This window comes from Monodon monoceros, unplaced genomic scaffold (genome assembly GCF_005190385.1).
Source record: "Monodon monoceros isolate NGI ecotype Baffin Bay Population unplaced genomic scaffold, NGI_Narwhal_1 Super_Scaffold_18, whole genome shotgun sequence".
Classification (NCBI taxonomy): domain Eukaryota; kingdom Metazoa; phylum Chordata; class Mammalia; order Artiodactyla; family Monodontidae; genus Monodon; species Monodon monoceros.
Window position 1 is genome coordinate 127890648 of NW_021703774.1, and position 21268 is coordinate 127911915.

The 21268-nt window shown below is 36.1% G+C and overlaps 1 protein-coding gene across 9 annotated transcripts in view; it reads left to right on the forward strand.

Annotated features, from left to right (window-relative positions):
- Positions 1-21268, forward strand: part of DOCK7 (dedicator of cytokinesis 7) — a 210406-nt gene that overhangs the window by 86341 nt on the left and 102797 nt on the right. For all 9 annotated transcript variants that reach the window (XM_029228228.1, XM_029228225.1, XM_029228226.1 and 6 more), the window contains exons 15-19: positions 2452-2569; positions 5792-5862; positions 9646-9784; positions 10731-10832; positions 18492-18578. In XM_029228228.1, coding sequence (XP_029084061.1) covers positions 2452-2569; positions 5792-5862; positions 9646-9784; positions 10731-10832; positions 18492-18578 — 517 coding nt within the window. The remainder of the gene's footprint in view (positions 1-2451; positions 2570-5791; positions 5863-9645; positions 9785-10730; positions 10833-18491; positions 18579-21268) is intronic.

Below are 21268 nucleotides of genomic sequence, written 5' to 3' on the forward strand. Positions count from 1 at the left end.
ATGTCCTTGAGAATGGTTCTCAGCACAGGAAAAATGATATATAGGTGCAAGATAGAAAAGAATAAATAAAAACCTTGTATTCTTGAATTTGAATTTGGATTATCACTGTGAACTCAGGATATATTTCATGTTAAAAGCATTTTCCCCTAACTCTTTCAACTTTAAAAGGCCTAGGAACAATGAATAACCCACAATGAGTGGCCTGGAAAAACATTACCCATTCAAAAACCCCAACTCCTTGGAGAAATGGCTGATTCCAGGTTTGGGAAGAAAGTGTACAAGAAGAGCCTGGAAGGTCTTCTCGTAACAGATAGTAAGAAGCCGTTAAAGACTATTATGACTGAATCAAAAGGAATCATGAGCCAGTTTGAATCGACCTTTTCACCTGCCAAAGATGGGACAATTTGAACACCAATAAAGATAATAACTGCAAAATATTGAAACCCGTTAATATGTTTGGTCCATGAGTTTATAAGTGATGCTGTAAAAAAAAGACAAAATTGATCCCTTTTAGAGGAATGTAATGTACCAACTGATTATTTTGAAAACTGGCAGCTAATGGAAAAGAATCAAGCATTTATTCTTGCCTCTCATATAATGGCTCACTGGCAAAGCAAATAGATAAGGAAAAGTGCTCTTCATAGAGATATTCCAGCTGTTAAATAAAGAAGCGATGATAGAATATCACCTTTTGGTAATCCTTAATGAGTTAATGGATTTAGGCATTGGTCATCATTGTCTACTAATTGCACAAAAAATGAAACAACAACCAAACATTTTCCTCCTGATAGAAGGACACAGTACCATTTATGAAGTGATCTTGCCACCAAAATTTGACCAAGGCTCTAGATTCAACTCTCAATTCATAGAAAACACAGAGGAACATGTTAAATGTCACTACAGTGTGCAGTTAGTAAAATCCAGCCTCTGGAAAAATCTACACAAAAATATCAGTAATTCTTCAACAAATATATTGCAAAGGGAGTAGATGAAAAGACTTCTCCATGATCAACTAAGTACCTGTCTGTTCCTCCCATAGCTTCTGCATACTTCTCTCACAACACAGCATTGTTTTGAAATGGTCTTGTTTATAGGTATTTCCGTGCCATTAGATGTGTGATATGTTTTACCTCTTTTTATCTTCTTGTTTTTAACTTTTGACATTTTAATAATAATGTGCCTTGGTGTGGGTCTCTTTGAGTTCATCTTATTTGGAACTCTCTGAATTTCCTGGATCTGGATGTCTCTTTCCTTCCTCAGATTAGAGAAGTTTTCAGCCATTATTTCTTCACAGTTTTCCGTAAGTAGGTTAATGCCACTATACATCCTGCCCTGCAACCTTTTTTTCATCCAACATGCTGGGTATCTCTTTCTGCATTAATAAATACTGCTGCATATTGTCATTTTTTGGGACTCTGAAATGTATTCTTCTTTTAATATATCTTAATTTAATTAATTAGTCCAGTACTGATGAACATGTTTCTTTATAATTATTTCCTAATATAAAAAATGTCATGCATTTCTTTGAACACACCCATTTGTACGTATGTGCAGTTCTCTCCTTAGACTAGAGGTGGGTTTGTTGGGTCAAAGGGTATGTTCATTTAAAATTCCTATATTGCTCTACCACCTTCTAGAAAATTTAGACCTATTTTCATTGTCCTAGCAGTTGATGAGGAGGGTTTTATTATGCTTGAAGTCTTGTTCATCAGCTCTGAGCAAACACTAGTTTTCAGGTAAAGTAACTCACAATCTTTTTTTCTTTTTTTTTTTTAAGCCCTCTCTTTTGGTGCCTTTCCTTGAATTATTTCTCATCTCTGTGTTGGCAGCAGGGACTATTAAAGCTGTGTAAGATGCAACTGGACGTGAAGTCAAATAATTGTAGAGTAGTATGTGATTTTCTCATAGTAACTACCTAATACTGTTATACGTACCGTGTTATCATATGTGTTTTTGAATAATAGTGTAGAATATTATACCTCTTAAAACCTTGATCACATTTATACAAAAAGCCTGATTTCTAAATGTCATCCTATTTATATCTGCTTGGAGAAACTAAGATAATATTAGAACTGTCTTTTAACTTCTTAATAATGTTTCTGTTCATACTTGTTTATTTCCCAGTAGCCTCTTCTAGAGGAAAGAACATGCATTTTTAAGTCTGACTGAACTGTATTCTCATTTCGGCTTTGCCACTTATTTGATTGTATGTGAAAATCTCTTAACTTTTCTGGGCCTCACTTCATCTGCAAAAGGGGGGTATATTTGATTGCTGTCTGTTTGAATGACTGCTCTAAGGATCAAATCAAACATTGTATGTGAAAATAGCATAATGTCTAGCAAATGCTAATAATTCAATATTTGTTCATCTGTTTCTTTTGTGGTGTGTAGTAGTGATACATAGTGTTTTTAGATATGTATTCACTATCATGTATACTATTGCCTTCACAGAAACCTTCTCTACATATACCCTCAGAGTCTCAATTTTGCCAACCGTCAAGGTTCTGCCAGAAATATAACAGTTAAAGTCCAGTTTATGTATGGGGAGGATCCTAGCAATGCCATGCCGGTAAGAAATGTTCTTTACATTTCCTATTCTTCATATACGGTTCAAATAGACCTTTTTTGGGGCAGGGAAGGTAATCACTTGGTTGGCAGCTCTGAACTGGAAATGAATGTGATCTTGCAAACAAAATTTCTGACTTCATTACTTCCTGTACAGGTAGTAATGAGTTTATTTGAAGTCTTATTTATTGAGGACTTGGTATATGCTAGGCACTCCCAGTGATACAAAGATGAATAAGACATAATCTAGAGGATATTCAGAATACATAAAATTTTAAAATAATGAACTTCAGAAGAGGGCCAGATCAGAATTACCTAGGGTACTCTTAACAGAGCAGATACCTCTTCTCTACTCTTCCATCTGTGATCCTGATTCCCCGCCTTTAGAATGAAAGGCCAGGTAAGGGAGGTGGAAAGTGGTGGGTAGTATTATGGGGTTGTGGTATAGTTTGAAAATGCCCCCCAGGTGATTCTAATTTGCATGGTTCTTACCATCTTTGTTGAGAAACTCTGGCAGTAGTTCTTAACTTTGGCTGCATTTTACACTCACTTGGGGAGCTTTTAAAAATACCAGTGCCCAGACAATCCCATTCCAATTACATTATAATCTCTGGGGTGGGATACCAGGCAGATATCAGTATTTTTAAATCTCCCCAAGGGATTACATTTTGCAGCCAATATTGATAACCAGGGTATGTGCTAATTATTAGAAGATTGGTAGTATAGGGTTTCAAAGGTATAGGTGTTCAGAGGAAGGAGAGAATGCCTCAAAGGTGGTTAAAATGTTCATAGCAGTGGATCTGTCTAGACTGTGGGGAAAGGAGAGCAATTCAAGTTGGAGAATGTCCTTCAACAGAGGTAGAGTGGTGAGTTGCCAGTGAGCCAGAGCAATGCAAGATAAGTCAGGAATAGTAGATTGAGACTAGATTGGGGAGGTTCTTGACTGCCCACATTGTCATTTAGGATTTGTGGGACACTAGTAAATTCAGGTTCCATGAAAGTAGATTTTCAATTTACGGAGTAGGAGCACATCTATCACTGTAGATGTTCAACCTCTGAAAGAACCCTAGTGGAATGAAAATGCACTAAGAACAGGTGCACTGTTTACAGAGTTTTATTTTAGCCTTCTATGGCAGTCATTTGAATCAAGTTCTTTTGATTTTCTACAATACTTGCTAAGAAAACTATATATTTTCCTTTCCACTGTAGCCTCAGTTTCATCAACATTTATAGATCTTGATAGCAGCAAGCACAAATTATTCATCTTTGTATTCTTCTATGGCAGCTGTTCCAGATCCTTGCATGTAATACATGCTGAATAAATATTTGTTCAATAAATGTAGAATTTATTTTTGAGGTTTGGAATGAGCATTTCATGCTTTTTACTAGCTCTTCATGTTTGCCGAAGGAATGAATGTACTAATCATAGTCAATGAAAAGATGCTGGATTGTGAAAATAGATGGCTCTGTTATCCTATATGTGAATGGCCATATGAATTTGAGCTTATGACAAATGTAGTATATGTAAAATAATTTGTTTTTATTTTTTGCCTAACAAACTCTTCCTTGTCTTAGCATACATATAGCCTCCTCTACAGAGCCCCAGCTGCGTCCAGCCATATCGGCAGTTATACCACTCCTTCATTTGGTGCTACCTTAGTGTCTTCTCACTTTTTTTATAGGCTGTTTCATTTTATGGTTATATGCTTGTTTCTTTATCTCAACCACTAGACTGTGAGCTCCTTGAGGGCAAGGACCATGTCTTACTCATATCTGTATCTTGCCTATCATAGTGCTTGGCATAATTGATGCTCAGTCTATGTTGATGAATGATTAAAAATACATGTTAAATGGTCAAAGGAACACTTTTCACTTTATATCATTGCATGTTATGAAAATAAATTACTTTTTGAAAAACAATAGCTTCTCAGAGGGAAAAAAAGGTACTGCATTCCTTTCTCTTGTGTATTATTAGTGATATGAAAATATAATGCTTTTATGTTTATGTGAGTGCCTGGTTTGAAATAGTGTATAAACACAGACACATTATATTTGCTTATTTTTTTTAAAAATGAAGACTGTCCAAATGAATCTTAAGATAATTTTTTGATCGTACAATGTTGATATGATAAAATCATAAACTTCATAATTTTGGCACTGGAACAGCATTTTTATAAAAACATAGTAAGGTAGTCTTAGAAATTGATGAAATTAGACATATACAGGAGAGTCATAATTATTATACTTTTGCATACCCTTAAAATAAAAGGACCTGCTTGAAATGTTGCAAAAAGAAACACAGATATCTGTTACGTTCTTTTTATTTAAGGATGGTGCAACTTAACCCCTTTGTATAAGGAGTAAACTTTGAGTTGTTTTACCAGTTGTGTGATAGAAGTGTGATGACATGTCCACATACCTATTCATGCATGTGTAGAGATGACTGGCCAGACTTAGAAGTTTAATCTATGACTAGATAACATTGTAAGCCTGTCACATAGTAATCATAGCTATGACCTTGACATCATTAAGCCATTTATGTAATCTGCTGCCCTAATTAACCATAGTATTGCTTGGTAGAATTCGAGAGGCAGATATACAAGACTGAATTATTTTACCTCTAAACCTTCTCCAAAGTATTGTAGTAGTAGTGTATTTTTTTTTAATGTGGTGGATTTGAAAAAAAACACATAAGTAAGAATATAAGAATGGAGCTCCTCTTCCATTGTAGAGTAGCTTGCAGGGAGTACTGGAAGTTAAAGGGTACATAGCTTGACCTAAATTAGGGTATTTTAATATCATTTATAAATAATTTATATTTGACGTTCAGAATGACTGTTGTTTTAGTGGAGAATCCACCAATTTATATAGTAGATATATGCCACCATTCTAGGATCATATTTCTTATGTAAATTCCAAATGATGTGCTACATCTAGATTTTAAAATGAATTCTTTACCTTCTTTAAGAAAAAGGAAAGAAATGTACCTTATTGCCCAATAGATATAAATATAATGGATAGAAACTTTTTGAATGTTTGAATGTCAGATGGGTCTATAGTTGAAAAGAAATTTACAGTTAAGCAATTGAACGTATAGGCACATTGTTCTTCATTGGGCTTATTTTGCCCATTGTTCTCAGTTATTAAATCAGACAAATTCTTACATAGATTTGAAACATCCAGCATTTATTACAACAAAGTTTCAACATGCTGTTATTTGTTACAGGTAATCTTTGGTAAATCTAGCTGTTCAGAATTTTCAAAGGAAGCCTATACAGCCGTAGTATATCATAACAGGTACTGAATTCAAATATTTCTTTCAAAGTTTCTCACTTCTCAGTGGCATTGTTAGCACTCACGTTAGTGTGTTTACCAAATGCTTTGCTGCACTGGATGTGCAAATTCAAGACAGCTGACATCTAAGTTATAATTTTCAACCTGTAGATGCACATTCTCTCCGTAGACATCTCAAATATAAGACTTTATGCACAAAACATCTTTTCTGTCAAATTCTCTGATCCTTTCATTTTTATTATATTGTTATTGATTATCATTATGGCCTCTGGTCCTTTGGTCTTTCCCTGTTATTTTCACCTGACACTTTGTAGTTTTACTTAACTCTTTACTAAGCTTGCACTCATTAGTCAGTTAAATTGGTGCAAAATCCCATAAATCTTCGACTCAGTGACTTTCCCTTTTACTTCTTTGGGAATTGATTGTTAACTCTGGATAACCTTTAACTTCTGCTTTTTTTCCCCTCCTCCTCTTCCTCCTGCCCTCCCTCCCCATCCCCCTCCTTCACCTCCCTCTCCCCCTTCTTTTGTTTTGATTATCGAATGCTATTGGAGAAAAAACACAAAATTGTGCCAATCAGGGCTGCCACAAATTGATGTTATTTTATCATATGATGGGGCTACAGTAATTTATTTTATCGCATTTTATCTTCTTTCGGCCCCTCTGTTCTTTGGTAAATTTTTTTGTCGTCACTTTTTTACCTTCTCTCCCATTTGGCAGTAGCTATTTTAAGCTTTTCTTCCCCTTTCTCTAGCTCCTACTTCTTTTCTGTTTGCTTTAACTCTAGTGTTCCTACTTTATGAAGTTGATTGAGACCATCTAACTTGAGATCTATCAACTTCTGTGCTCTTCACCTCAAATTGTCTCCATGCAGATCTGCCTTTCCTCTGTTTCAAAGGTGGTAATGGCGCACACCTTCCTCAGTGTGGATCTTTTCATCTCTCCTCTCAAAACGATCTTATCCAGGCTCTTCAGAATGTGACTCCATCAGTTATTCCTTTTCTTGCATCATCAGTCTTCTGTTTCATTGGCTCCATCTCTTATTGCCACAAAATTTGTTTTCTATACTTAAAAAAAAGTCTTTCTTCAGTGCTGTTGTGTAGCATGGTTTTTCCTTACCCTCCTTAAAACTTTTCTTTCTCACGTTTATTTTATGACCCTCTCTTGGTTTCCTTTTATCCCTTTGAACACTTTTTTTTAATAGTAATTATTCTAATTTTTCTTTTTCTTTAAAACATAGGCCTTCCACACAAAATACGAAAGTTTTGCCTTTATCCTTCTTTTTCTATAATATCCTCTCCCTAAATAATCTTATATGTATTTCCAGAGTTACATTCAATGAAAATACTACTACTTTTACATTTATGTGGATTGTTCGCACTGTTTATTTTCTCTCATAACCTTCTTTCTGAGATACAGATGTGTATTTTCAGTGGCCTTTTAGGCGTATTCATTCGAGTGCCTGCTGCCTTCTCAATTTCCATGTATTTGTTGTTGACTCTCTTCCTAAGCCAATCGCTGTCTGACTCTTTATTTTTATTAATCGTACTACGATTTTTCGAGTTGCTCTGACTCAAAATGTAAGACATTCTTGCCTTCCTTCTTATTTTGTCTAATATACAATCATCTTTTACATCTTGATGATTGTATTCCTGCCTCATTACCAAGCATATCTTGTGCTGTCCTGTTTCTGGGCCTTTCTTGGATCTTTTTTCTGTTGTAATACTGGTTCCCTCTAATTGAACTCCTACTCATACTTTAAGGTCCATATCATATATCTCTTCCTAAATGACAGTTCCCTGATCTAAAACTTGAAGTAATCAATTCAGCTCTGTTCTTGAAGCACTTAACCTTATATGCTGTACACTAGGGGTTGGCAGACTTTTCTAAAAAGGGCCAAATAGTATATATTTTAGGCCTTGTGTGCCATCTGGTCTCTTGCAACTACTCAACCTTGCTGTTGTAGTGCAAAAGTAGCCATGTACAGTAAATTGCAAATAAATGGGCATGGCTGTCTTCCAATAAAATTTTATTTATGGACCTTGAAATTTGAATTTCATTTAATATCTCAAGTGAAATATTCTTTTGAATTTTTTTAAGCACTTAAAAATATAAAAATCATTTTTAGTTTGTAGGCTATACAAATGAAGTAGTGGACTGGATTTGGCCTGTGGCCATAGTTTGCCACCCCCTGCTTTATAGCATAGCTATTGATATATGTGTGTCTTACTTATATTTCTACTGAATTATATATTTTTGAGGGTTATTTTTCTTATGTTCATCTTTAAAACCACCACAAAAGTAACACAGTGCTTAGCCTAATGGTGGGTAATTAAAAATACTTGTTGATGAATAACTCGTAGATGTTTAATTTTCCATAAGAGCCTTTACATAATATGATTTCAGGAAAGAAATGAACTAAAGCACTAGAAGCCAGAAAAGATATTTATAAAGAAGGTTGTATTTTCTAAAAGTATCTCAGTTTGTGGCTAGGTCTTTATTTTGTTGCTCTTAGCATTAGTAGAATTAAAATGATACAGTCTAACATTACTAGTAAATTCAACTTTCTCGTAATTCAGTGGTGATTAGTGAGATCAGTAATAAGATCTATAGCATCTTTTATTCACCAAAGTCATCAAATTCTCAGGTGTCTAGCATTAGCTACCTTTCTTACGGGTATTAAAAGCCTTATGCCACTTAATTTTTCTGTGATCAGATCTACACCTGTTAGCATTTTTGAGGCTTATTTGAGATGGAAGAATATTTGACATATTTAGCATCAGAGAAAAATCCCTAACTGGTGGGATGGGCTTCACTTTAAAGGTAGTTGGAACTATATGGTTTGGATGTATTTTCATTGAATACAACAGAGAGATACTAACTGAATATGGAAGATGGGGATGCTAAGGTTCTATCCCTTTTAGGTCTATATCATAAATAGCAGCCATGCTATCTTATAAAAATGCTCTTAGGGCCCACTCTCAATGAATATTGAGATGCAAGTGCCATTGGTTTGATCAAATATGATATTTGTTGTATTCCTTAGTAGCTGGGAGCCCTTCTAAACGGTGGGGAACATTGCAATTTGTGGGGATTCCCTGATTTTTTCTTTTCTTTTTTCTCTTTTCCTTGTCCTTTTATTTTTGTAAAGCTGTCAGTCAATACACAACTGTCCATGTTTAGGTAACATTTATTTCTTTAGCAATGGAATGATAGATATAAGACATTGCATAGAGAGCCCATCTTGATACCAAGTTGTCTAAAAATTCCTTTTTTCTTTCTTTCTTTCTTTTTTTTTTTAACAAAAGGATAATACAATTTAGTCTTACTATGAAGCTGTACTCCTATAACAGAAAAATGTTTTTCTATGGTATGGTTATAAGATATACACTTATAAAAGCTCATTATTTTTTTTCTATGTAATATGTATCCAAATTGGTTTATAAATATAGAAAGCCTTGCCCTAGTCTCTTCTCTTATACAGTTTCCAATCTAATGAAGATTTCAGCATCAAGGTGGTGATTATTAATGAATTTTCAAATAGTAGGATTACTCAACCCATTAATAAAAATGGGATGAGAAATTTCAGAAACAGTGGCAGCTCCCTCATCTGGAAGTAGGGGTTAGTTACTTAAGAGCTTGGAAATAAAAATATTTTGGACTAGAAGAAAAATTAAGCATGAATCCTGAAATTAATTTTAAAATTACTCAAACATACAAATGCAATAATTGTTTATTTTGAACACATTACTGACTATTGATGTTTTGTTTTGTTTTTGTATGAAGGTCTCCTGATTTTCATGAAGAAATCAAGGTTAAACTCCCTGCTACTTTAACTGACCATCATCACTTGCTTTTTACTTTTTATCATGTTAGTTGTCAACAAAAACAAAATACTCCTCTTGAAACTCCTGTTGGATACACGGTAAGTATATTTTGTTAAATATTTAGTCCTTTGATCTTAAATATAATTAACAATATTTAAGATAATTGGTGTTCATTATTATTTGAGTATTCCTTATCTGATTCCCCATGTTCATTAGGAAGGGTCATCATAACAAGAAAATTCTCAATATAGTTAACCAGTGTCATTAATTAACTAACTAACATGTGTAAACACATAGGTGTTGGTCCTGATTATTGTATATTTACCCAACAGTACTGTGTAAGTGTAACAGTTTTAAGGGTTCTTTGGAAGAAAATGGTTTGAACGTAAAATGATTAAAAGAGACCCTTGGTAATTAAAACCCTTTTTAATTGTATTAATTAAAGCAATTAAAACGCCTGAGAATTTTTTGAAAATCATTACTATTGAATTACAAAAGTAAACCTAAGATGAATACATCAGTGTGCTACCACAATTTTGTCAGAAAGGCATGCCTTCACCTAAAAGAGAAAAGCTAACATTTGATACATATCTTTTGTCTTCAGCTTATGACATGAATTTTTGCTAAATGTAAGAAAATAAGTTTATGTCATACTTCTTAGTTTTGTTTCCAACATTCTTATCTAATCAAATCTTTCTTTCCCTATTTACATTGACACTATTACCCCAGTTTAAAATTGATTCAGTTTGTGGCCTTTTCTACTTTCTATTACCAACTTTCCCTTGGATAATGAGGACCTGCTATAGATTTAAGTATTGCATAGTTAGTTGGTAATGTTTTGGGGATCCTCCTTAAATATTGTTGGGGAAACTTCTTTAGAGGAATTATGAAAACCTATTATTATTACCTGATAATTAAATCCCCTTGGTGTTTAGTGATGTGAAACGAATTTGGCTCATACCAAGTTCTTAAAACAGATTTTCCAAGTAATTACTTTTATAACAAACATATTTAAATTAATATTGTTTCCTTTTTATTTAAAAGTGGATACCGATGCTTCAGAATGGACGATTAAAGACTGGGCAGTTTTGCCTACCGGTCTCACTGGAAAAACCGCCACAGGCTTATTCTGTACTGTCTCCTGAGGTCAGTTTCTCTCACATTGAAATTCTCCAGTTTGAATGAAATGGGCTTTTCATTACAAAGATAGTTTTCTCAAACTTGCTGTTTCTTCTCTCTCTAAGTATGTATATAGTGAAGTAATAATATTATTTTCCAAGGGACATTAGCAGCTTTGATGATGACATATGTGACTTGAAAGAAACAAAAACACTGGGAAAATCTCAATCAAGAATCAGTAGCCACTGTTCAAAAACCAAAGTGCCTTTTGAGAGAACGGTTACATGATGATTACCGATGTCTCTTAATGCTTTGACTACAATTGTTTGTAACCATTAATCTGAAATGTGTCTTGTGGATGTTCTCCTGGTGGCATTTATTTTTCATTATAGAACTTTAAAAGTTTTCACAAATAAATTTATATTGTTTTTAATTAAAAAAAAAAAAAGTCAATGTAAGGCTACTGCTCTGACCTCCTTTCTCACCATTCTCTGTCACTCTGCCCTGACTATATAGCACAGCGCCTTTGTTGTTCCTCATACATGAAGAGCACATTCCCCTCTCAGGCCATTTGTACTTTCCTTTGCTGGCAATGCTCTATCACAAGACCTGCTTCTTATTTACTCAAATATCCCCTCTTCAGAGAAGTCATCTATAATTACTTTGTTTTAAGTAGCAGCCTCCACTGCTTTTTATCCCTTTGTTTATCCTCATAATACTTATCACTGGGACTTCCCTGGCAGTCCAGTGGTTAAGACTCTGCACTTCCACTGCAGGGGCTTGGGTTTAATCCCTGGTCAGGAACTAAGATCCCACATGCCGTGGGGCGCAGCAAAAAAAAAAAAAAACTTACCACTGACTTTATAGTTCATATATCTTTGTTTATCTGTTTATTGTCTACAGAGTATAAGCTCCATGAGGTTAAGGACTTTGTCTTTCTTATGCATTGCTGTATCTACCAGTGCTTAGAATAGTGCTTGGCTCATAGTAGACAGTTAATGAATATTTATCAAATGAATGAATAAAGACTGTAGGAAAGAAATAGGACAGAACCCCCCCAACCCCCAAATCTTTCATTCAGTTTTCCAGGAACATATCTTTTCAGTAAAATAAATTAGTCTTCTGTCAGGGGTAGCATCGTATTTCAAAATGAAATTTTTTTTTTTTTTTTTTGTGGTACGCGGGCCTCTCACTGTTGTGGCCTTTCCCGTTGAGGAGCACAGGCTCCGGATGCACAGGCTCAGCGGCCATGGCTCACGGGCCCACCCGCTCCGCAGCATGTGGGATCTTCCTGCACCGGGGCACGAACCCGTGTCCCCTGCATCGGCAGGTGAACTCTCAACCACTGCGCCACCAGGGAAACCCCCAAAAGGAAATATTTTAAAAGAAAATATAATTTTATGGAAGTTATGGATTTGTTCTTAATTGATTTGCAGATTCAATGTCAGCTTTCTAAAGGGGGAGGCTGATGGTTTTCTTCTAGCTACAACGTGTATGTTCATATATAAAGAATATGGTGATAATTTGGATTTGACTATAGATGCATAGTATGGCTGATTGATATGTGAGATTAAACCACCTGATTAAGTGCTTAAACTTTTGTATATTTTAATTACTATATTAAAAGAACAGTATATATTCTTAGCATCATTATTATATTTAAAGCATAGTATATATTAATTTTAGTGCTTAATTTAAAGCAAGTGAGAGATAAATATTTAAATATTTGACTTTTATAGGTCATTGCTTAATGCAATTTTGTATTCACTTTCCTGGTTGAGGTTGAGCTCTCTTTGATTCAGAAAGTCAGAGAACTTCTGATATGTGTTAACTTCAACAGTTCTTTGGACCTTAGAATATGAAGCTTGCCATATAATCACACTTAGGTACTGAGAAACTAATTTCTGTAACTAGTGAACTATTGCTTTATTATATTTCACTCAGTGGTAATTTTCAGTGATAAATGGATCATTTTCTTCTTAAAACTGGGTAAAAAGGAAGGTGAACCTTTGTTGGCTTTGTTACACCACATTTTCTTGGTTTTCTGGTGTTTCCCCCTTAAGTTTTCATGTTCTTTTCACTCTGAGCCTGTAAGCACTCTTCCCAGGCAGGATCACTGACTGCAGTTCTGTGAACAGTACTCTCAGAGTGGTGTGGTATATAACTTACAAGAGGACCAAGATGCTCCTGACTCCTACTGCTAGTTGATGAATCTTAAATCTGCATCTCTGCTCACTCATTTCTTGCCAGTTATTTGTCTGGTAAATTAAAAAGCCTAGCGATGTCTTTGCCAGGATGTTCTGTAGATATCTCAGACGTAAAATGTCCCTAACTGGACTCATTCTTGTTGAATACTGTTGGAACTTTATGGTGAGAGGAAAACCTTGGCCCCCAATATGCCTCAACAGAGTGATTCTAGTGAATTTATCTCAGTTCAGTGTCATCAGCTTTTCAGGATTAGTGTTTATTGGGCTCCAGGAAGCAGATTCATGTTTACAAGATTCATACAAGATTGACATATAGACTAGCTTGGCAGTTTATCATCCCTATTTGCATAGGTGTGCAAAGATCAGCATATAGGATATTTTTGAACTTAACAGTGGTTACACCTGAAGATAGTTATACTTTTCAATTTTTTGTTATTTTATTTAATAATATAATACACACTCATGAATCCACCACCCAACCAAGAGCTAGAACACTGACAATAGTTTACATCACTTATGTGCTCCTCCCTTATTCCATACTCTTCTTCCTTCTAACTACAAAAAGCTAGGCTTTAAAAAAAATTGTGGTAAAATATACATAACATAAAATTTACCATTTTAACTATTTTTAAGTGTACAGTTCTGTGGTATTAAGTACTTTCACATTGTTTTGAAAACTAGCCTCTTAAAACTACTTTTTTTTATTTCCAGCAAGAGCAAAAGTTTATCAAAAAGTTTATCTTCTTGGGCTTCCCTGGTGGCACAGTGGTTGAGAGTCCGCCTGCCGATGCAGGGGACACGGGTTCGTGCCCCGGTCCGGGAAGATCCCACATGCCGCGGAGCGGCTGGGCTCGTGAGCCATGGCCGCTGAGCCTGCGCGTCCGGAGCCTGTGCTCCGCAACGGGAGAGGCCGCAACAGTGAGAGGCCCGCGTACCGCAAAAAAAAAAAAAAAAAAAGTGTATCTTCTTTAGAAATTTAACCAGAATATTCCATTCTGATTAATGGAGAATTTAGTGTATTACAAACATCAAAATATTAGGCAGGAATCAGATTTTGAGAATAAGAAACGTAGAGCTGCAAAGAGAGATGTTAACAAGCAAAGAAGTAAAATATGAGGGAAAAAAATGATTTAAAAAAAGTACTACAGAGTTGGGGTAAAATAAAACTGAGTATAAATGGTCTGTATGGTAAGGAAAAGAATTCCTTGGTGATCTCAGCCTATGTGGGTCAGAAATAAAGTGGGTGAGAGGCCGTTTATTTTGTTGACTGAGATACCCTCAGACCATTTTTCTGTAAGGTTTTTTTCCCATAGAATCTTTTATTTTTTAAATTTAATTTTATTATTTTTTTATACAGCAGGTTCTTATTGGTTATCTATTTTATACATACTAATGTATATATGTCAATCCCAATCTCCCAATCTCAATCACCCCCCACCCCCACCCCCCCTGTAAAACTACTTGTTTTTTCAAAAATAAATTTATTTATTTATTTTTGGCTGTGCTGGGTCTTCGTTGCTGCGTGCAGGCTTTCTCTAGTTGCGGAGAGTGGAGTCTGCTCCTTCGTTGTGGTGCGCGCGCTTCTCATTGTGGTGGCTTCTCTTGTTGTGGAGCATGGGCTCTAGGCGCGCGGGCTTCTGTAGTTGTGGCACGCGGGCTCAGTAGTTGTGGCTCACGGGCTCTAGAGCACAGGCTCAGCAGTTGTGGCGCACCGGCTTAGTTGCTCTGCGGCATGTGGGATCTTCCAAGACCAGGGCTTGAACCCGTGTCCCCTGCATTGGCAGGCGGATTTTTAACCACTGCACCACCAGGGAAATCTCTAAAACTACTTTTTAATTGAGGTATATATGTGCCTAAAGAATACATTGTTTACTTTGCTTATTTTATGAATTTAATGAAAAGGTTATTATGCTATAAGTAATCCTCTGAGACTTGCTTTTTTCATTCAGCATTATATTACTAAGATTTAGTGTTTATTATCAAAATAAAACGTTCCTTCGGAATTTCATTGTACTTAGAATATAATCTAGATCTTTTTTCCTGCGACCTACAGGAAATCTCTGAAAGACCTGGGCTCTTCCACTTCTGCAGCGTCATCTTCTACTACCACCATACCCCTTGTTCCGTACTTACAGCTTCTTCCAAATTTTTTCCAGCCTCTCAGTCTTTGAATTTTGTCTTTCTTCTTCCTGATCTCCTCATGGCTGGAGTCTTTTCATTATATTTATTTCATTATATATTTCAAATAGCACTTCCTCAGAGGGGTTTTCCCTCACTCCATGAATTTTCAACCCTTCCTTCCTCCACACTGCTAATACAGTCTCATTTTTAATCCATTTTTATTTACTAAATACTTGTCACTATCTGACATTTTTATTTTCTTTTTTTCTACAAGAAATGGGTAGTAAGCTCCCTGAGAGCAGATGTTATGTTTATCATGAAACCCTAGTACCTAGAAAACTGTGTAGAGACTTCAGTAAATATTTGTTGTATGAATTTAAAGAATAAAATTACAGGATTATTGGTATTAGCAAAAAGTAAAAAATGGAAATTACCTGGATGTCGAGTAAGGGTTTGTTTAATTAAATTTTTGTACAGCCATACAGTGATACAGTAGTTAAGAGGAGTGATATAGATTTAAATATCCCAATGGGACATTTGTAATAAAAATATAAAAACAAACAAATAATGTCGTGACAACCAAACTCAATATGTAGATATATCAGCAACTGGGTGGAAATAGTTTGGAAAAATATATACCAAATGTAGCTCTCAAAGGGGTGTGGGATTATGAAAGTTTTTTTGTTGTTGATTTTCTTTCTAATCTCATATACCTTTGAAAGGCAGTATAACATAATATCCAAGATTTCACTCCCAGCTCCCACTGACCTCAGGTGAGTTTCTTATTCTGCTGTGGACTAAATTGTTCTAACCCCCAATGTGATAGAATTTGGAGATGGGGCCTTTGGGAGGTAATTAGGTTAAATGAGGTCATGAGGATGGGCCCTCATGCTGGGATTAGTGCTCTGTAAGAAGAGACACCAGAGAGCTTGCTCTCTTGGCTGTGTGAGGACAAAGTGAAAGGTGGTCATCTTCAAGCTAGGAAGGGGTTCTCACCAGAAACTGACCATGGTGGCGCCTTGATATTGGACTTTTCTAGTCTTCAGACCATGAGAAAATAAATTTCTGTTATTTAAGCCACCCAGTATATGACATTTTGTTGTGGCAAACCGAGCTGATTAAGATAGTCTCTCTGCCTGAATTTTCTTATCTGTAAATTGAGGAGAATAATTAATGCCTACAATAATAGGGTTATGTTGATGACTGAATGATTAATCGTACGTAGAACATTTAGAATGGTACCAGGCACATGAAAAGTGCTAAAGAAGTGTCTGCTACTATTATGCCATTCCTATTGCCACACTATTTGTTAGGCTATTTTAAGAGAGTAGTTCTTACTTTAGCATGCATCAAAATCACCTGGAGTGTTTGTAGTAACACCAGTTGTTTAACCTTACTCCCAGAGTTACTGATGAGGTAGGTCTGGGCTGGGGCTTGATTATTTACATTTCTTCAAGTGCCCAGAAGATATTGATGCTGCAGACTGTTTTTAAAGAAGTATGTGTTCACATTTTATTTGGATGTCCTTTTTTTAAAGCTGAAAATGAGTGTTTTGGGTTGAAAGAGCTAGTACTCTTTCTTGTGCTGAGTAGTTTCAATTTACTCCACCAGCGTTTGTTTCTTTTTTAAAGTTTAAATACCTGTATTATTTGCCTCAGTAAAGATATTGAATTTCTTACCTACTTAGTATTGAATTTTGTAATAGGAAACTTACTTTATTTGGTTTTATTTTCTTCATGTAATAACAATATAAAACCATGGGAAAGAAATCCTATCTTCCTATATATGTATATATATATTTTGTTGTTTGTTTGTTTTGTTTTGTTTTGCTGAGACTTTCTATTTTTGTCATTTGTTTCAGGGATGTTTGTAATTGCTTGTGGAGCTTTTTTTTTCCCCTGATGGCTGTTTTAAACTCCTTGTCAGATCTGTCCAGTATCTAAATATTGATGTCTGTTGATTGTCTTTTCTCATTTAAGTTGACATTTTTCTGGTTCTTGGTATGATGTGTGATTTTTTGTTATATCCTGAACATTTTGGGTATTATGTTATGACCCTAGATCTTACATAAGTCTTGTGTTTTAGCAGTAGGGGGAGGTCCTGTTGCCAGGTGGAGGTAAAGACTCACATTCCCCACTCCGCGTTGGGTTGGGGGTGGCTTATTATTGGGTGGAGGTAGGATTTCGGGCCTCAGTTGACACCTCCCTAGCTGTGAGGGTGAGGGGGAAACTTGTTACTTTTCCCTGGTTGGCCTCCACTAACCCCACAATTAGTGGAGGTACTTTTTATCACTGGACTGGGACCAGTTCCCATCTCTGTCTTCTATGATACCAGACAGTATTTGTGAGGGTGGGTTAGGGATTGAGGAACTTCATTATAGCCAGCTGAGGGTGGACACCTAGGCCCCTCACTCAGCCTGTGGAGGTGGAATGGGGCTGTGATTTGTTTCCTTGTGTTTGGCCAGATTAGGGCAATTGTTGCATTTGACTAGAGGGAGCAGGCTTTTCCTGGAGTTTTTTTTTTTTTTTTTTTGTCTGTTTCTTTTGGCAATTCTGGGTTGCCAGCTTCTCTAGCAGCTAGCCCAGGATACATGAGGCAAAACTAAAACCCAGGAAACACTGCCTTATAGTTCCTTGTATCCTGAGGTCCCTAGCCCGTCTGCATCCTTCTCTCCCCTTTCAGTCTTTATGTTTATTTTCTGTATCATGTTCAGGGTTTCTAGCTGTACTCAGCAGGAAGAATAGAGAGAACTGATGTACTCCCTTTTAAAAATAACTTTTGTGATATGATTTTAATTAACACTGCTAGCAATTTATATCAGAAAAAAATGTTTTCTAATCCTTAAAACAATAGACTTCCTTTGCTTATGAATATTTTAAAGCCCAGTTAAAACATAATAGAAGTGTTTAAAATAAAGAAAATAGGATACTATTAAGCCATTAAGATATTGTAGATGTGCATTTATTGGCATGAAAAGAGATTCACAATGTAATAGGTGAAAAACAGGTTTCAATATAATATGTTTGATATATCACCTATGTAAGGGTGTATTTAAAAATACACGTGCATAAGGGAAGATCTGGAATGATATAAAGGTATATGTTTCTGGGAAGATAGAATTTTGAGTGTATATTTTCTGCCTTTTGCTCCTTGAGCCTTTTACTTCTCTTGTAGGAAACATATTGATTTTTGTAATAAGAACAAAATATAAGTTCTACATTTATTTGTAGTGCATAAAATATATTTCCACAGTATTTTTTCTCACTGAGATATTGTAATTTTTTTTCATAATTCAAGTTTGTTTCAGAATTCATAATCAAGTTAAGCATCTGTGGTCATTGTATTCAATATCTTATAGGTTCCTCTACCTGGCATGAAATGGGTAGATAATCACAAAGGTGTTTTTAATGTTGAAGTTGTTGCTGTTTCATCTATCCATACACAGGTAAGTGAGTTTTAATAATTTTTGTGATCAAATTTCACTTAAATGAATTGAACATTTTGTCTAGAACTTAAATCAGTTTTGTCTGCTATAAGATTTATGAGACTATATATCAGTTAAAAATGTATAGGTTTGGAAGTTACTTTTTAAAGGAATCAATAAAATATCATTTAATGTGAACAAAAGCAAATATTTTACTTTTCAAAATGTTATTGACTTCATTTTGAAAATTAAGTGATTTTTTTTTTCTAAGTTTCTAGAACATAGCAGAATAATTAGAGTTGAAAAACCATCATCCAGCTCGTTTTACTTCTCATAGACTTAGATATTTCAAATGGAAAGGGTTCTTAGGGATCACCATATTTTTCACTATATTTCTGGAATGTGCCAAGCTCTTTTCAAAGCCTTTGTATTTACTCTTTCTTTAGCCGGAATGCTTTTCCTTCTCACATTCATTTGACTTCTCTTCATTAAGGCTTCTCCTTACCTCAGAGAAGCCTTTGCTGGTGACTCTTAAACATAGCAGCTCCATCACTCTGTATCGTCTTACCCTGCACTCCTTACTGCTTCTTATTTTCGCTTGCATGCTCTTGCACTTTTGCTTTCTCTCACTGTGTGTGTGTGTGTGTGTGTGTGTGTGTGTGTGTGTACATATAAATGCATTCATATCCTTTGTTTATTGGTTCTTTCCCCCATTAGACTGTAAACTCTGTGGGGTCAGGGACGTTGTTACCTGTGAAGGAAAGAGCCTGCCCTTAAAGTACCTTGCAGTGAAATAGGGGGAAGTGCAAAAATAATTATAATAAAACTAGTATTATGTTAGATATATGAACTAAATCCTTTCAAGTACAGAGAGAGAGTTGTTTGTTTTGCTGGGAACTGAGTTGCATTGGTAAGTAGGCATTTACCATACAGAGAGAGGGTAGACAATGCAATTGGTAAAAAGCAAGTGCAAAGAGGCAGTAATCTGCCGAAGGAAGGGTAATTAATCTGGTGTGACTGCAGTTTAAAGTATGTGGGAAATCATGGTATATGAGCATAGAAGACCAGGCTGGTAAAAGATTATGAAGGACCTTGAATGCCACAGAATTTAGGGTGTGTGGTGATTTCTAACGTAAATAGTAAGTGTGAGAGAAGTAAATTTGGGAGCATACTAAGGGAGATAAATTATGGGGCTATAATGAGTTTATTTTTGAGTTTGAAGTGCCTGGGCACTTCAGATGAAGATGTCCTATAGGCAGTTGTAATTAATTAGGAGTTTAGGATTGGGGGTAACAGAATAAATGTGATAGCTGAAACTGTACTAGTGAATGTGATTTTCCAGGGAGAAAATGTAGAGTGAGAAGAGGCGGGTGTTCAGAATAGAATATGTGGGTTCTCCAACTTGAAAAGGCAAGGGGTGGTATGCAGGGGTTTCCAAGGCCACCTTTAAGTTCTGTTATTTTCTAGCAGAACTCACAGGACTCAGCATATAGTCATATTCACAGCTGTGATTTATTTTAGTGAAAGATATAAAGAAAAATAAGGTAAGGGGAAAGAGGTCAAGTCTAGATGAAATAGGACACAGGCTTCCAAGAGTTTTCTCCTACGGAGTCATAGAGGATAAGTTGAAACAGCATATGTGAAATGTTGTCTACCAGGGAAGTTCAGTTCCCAGAGTTTTTACCATAGGCTTGTCTCGTAGACACCCTCTGCCTAACACATACCAAAATCCTAGATTTGCAAAAGGAAAGCAGGTATTAAGCATAAACCATATTGCTTGCACAAACAGTTTAGGTATAGTGAGCAATCGCCCATCAGTGGGAACCCTCCTGAAATCCAAGTTCCCAGATGCCAGCCAAGGGCCAACCTTGTAAGCAGGCCTTTGAAATGTCTTAAGCTTGCTATGTTAACTCTTTTCTGCACAGTGAGGTAGGGAAAGTAAAAAGACAGGGTGCTCTATATCACGTTTTAAAACAACAGCAAAGGACTTCCCTGGTGGCGCAGTGGTTAAGAATCCTCCTGCCAATGCAGGAAACATGGGTTTGATCCCTGGTCCGGGAAGATCCCACATGCCGTGGAGCATCTAAGCCCGTGCGCCACAACTACTGAGCCTGCACTCTAGAGCCCATGAGCCACAACTGCTGAGCCCGTGTGCTGCAACTGCTGAAGCCCATGTGCCCTACAGCCTGTGCGCCACAGCTACTGAGCCCACGTGCCGCAACTACTGAAGCCCACGTGCTCTAGGGCCTGCGTGCCGCAACTACTGAGCCCATGTGCTGCAAATACCGAAGCCTGCATGCCTAGAGCCCGTGCTCTGTAACAGGAGAAGCCACCGCAATGAGAAGCCCGTGCACTGCAACCAAGAGTGGCCCCCACTCACTGCAACTAGAGAAAGCCCACGCGCAGCAACGGAGACCCAACGCAGCCAAGAAAAAAACAAACAAACAAACAGCAAAAAGGTAGTATATACATTTTATTTAGCAGTATGCAGGTAGATCCTAGTAAAATAATGCTCCAGTGGAGTTTTGACTTTTCTGTTGTTAGATATGCTTATGTTTCCTATAGACCTTATTCTTCTGATAATGAGAAGGTTGACATTATAGTATACTGTTTAAATATATTCCTTCCCTTAATAAAATTATTCTTAATATCACATGATATCTTCTTAAGTATACAAATACATTATTTTTCATGTTTTTTTGAATCCTGTA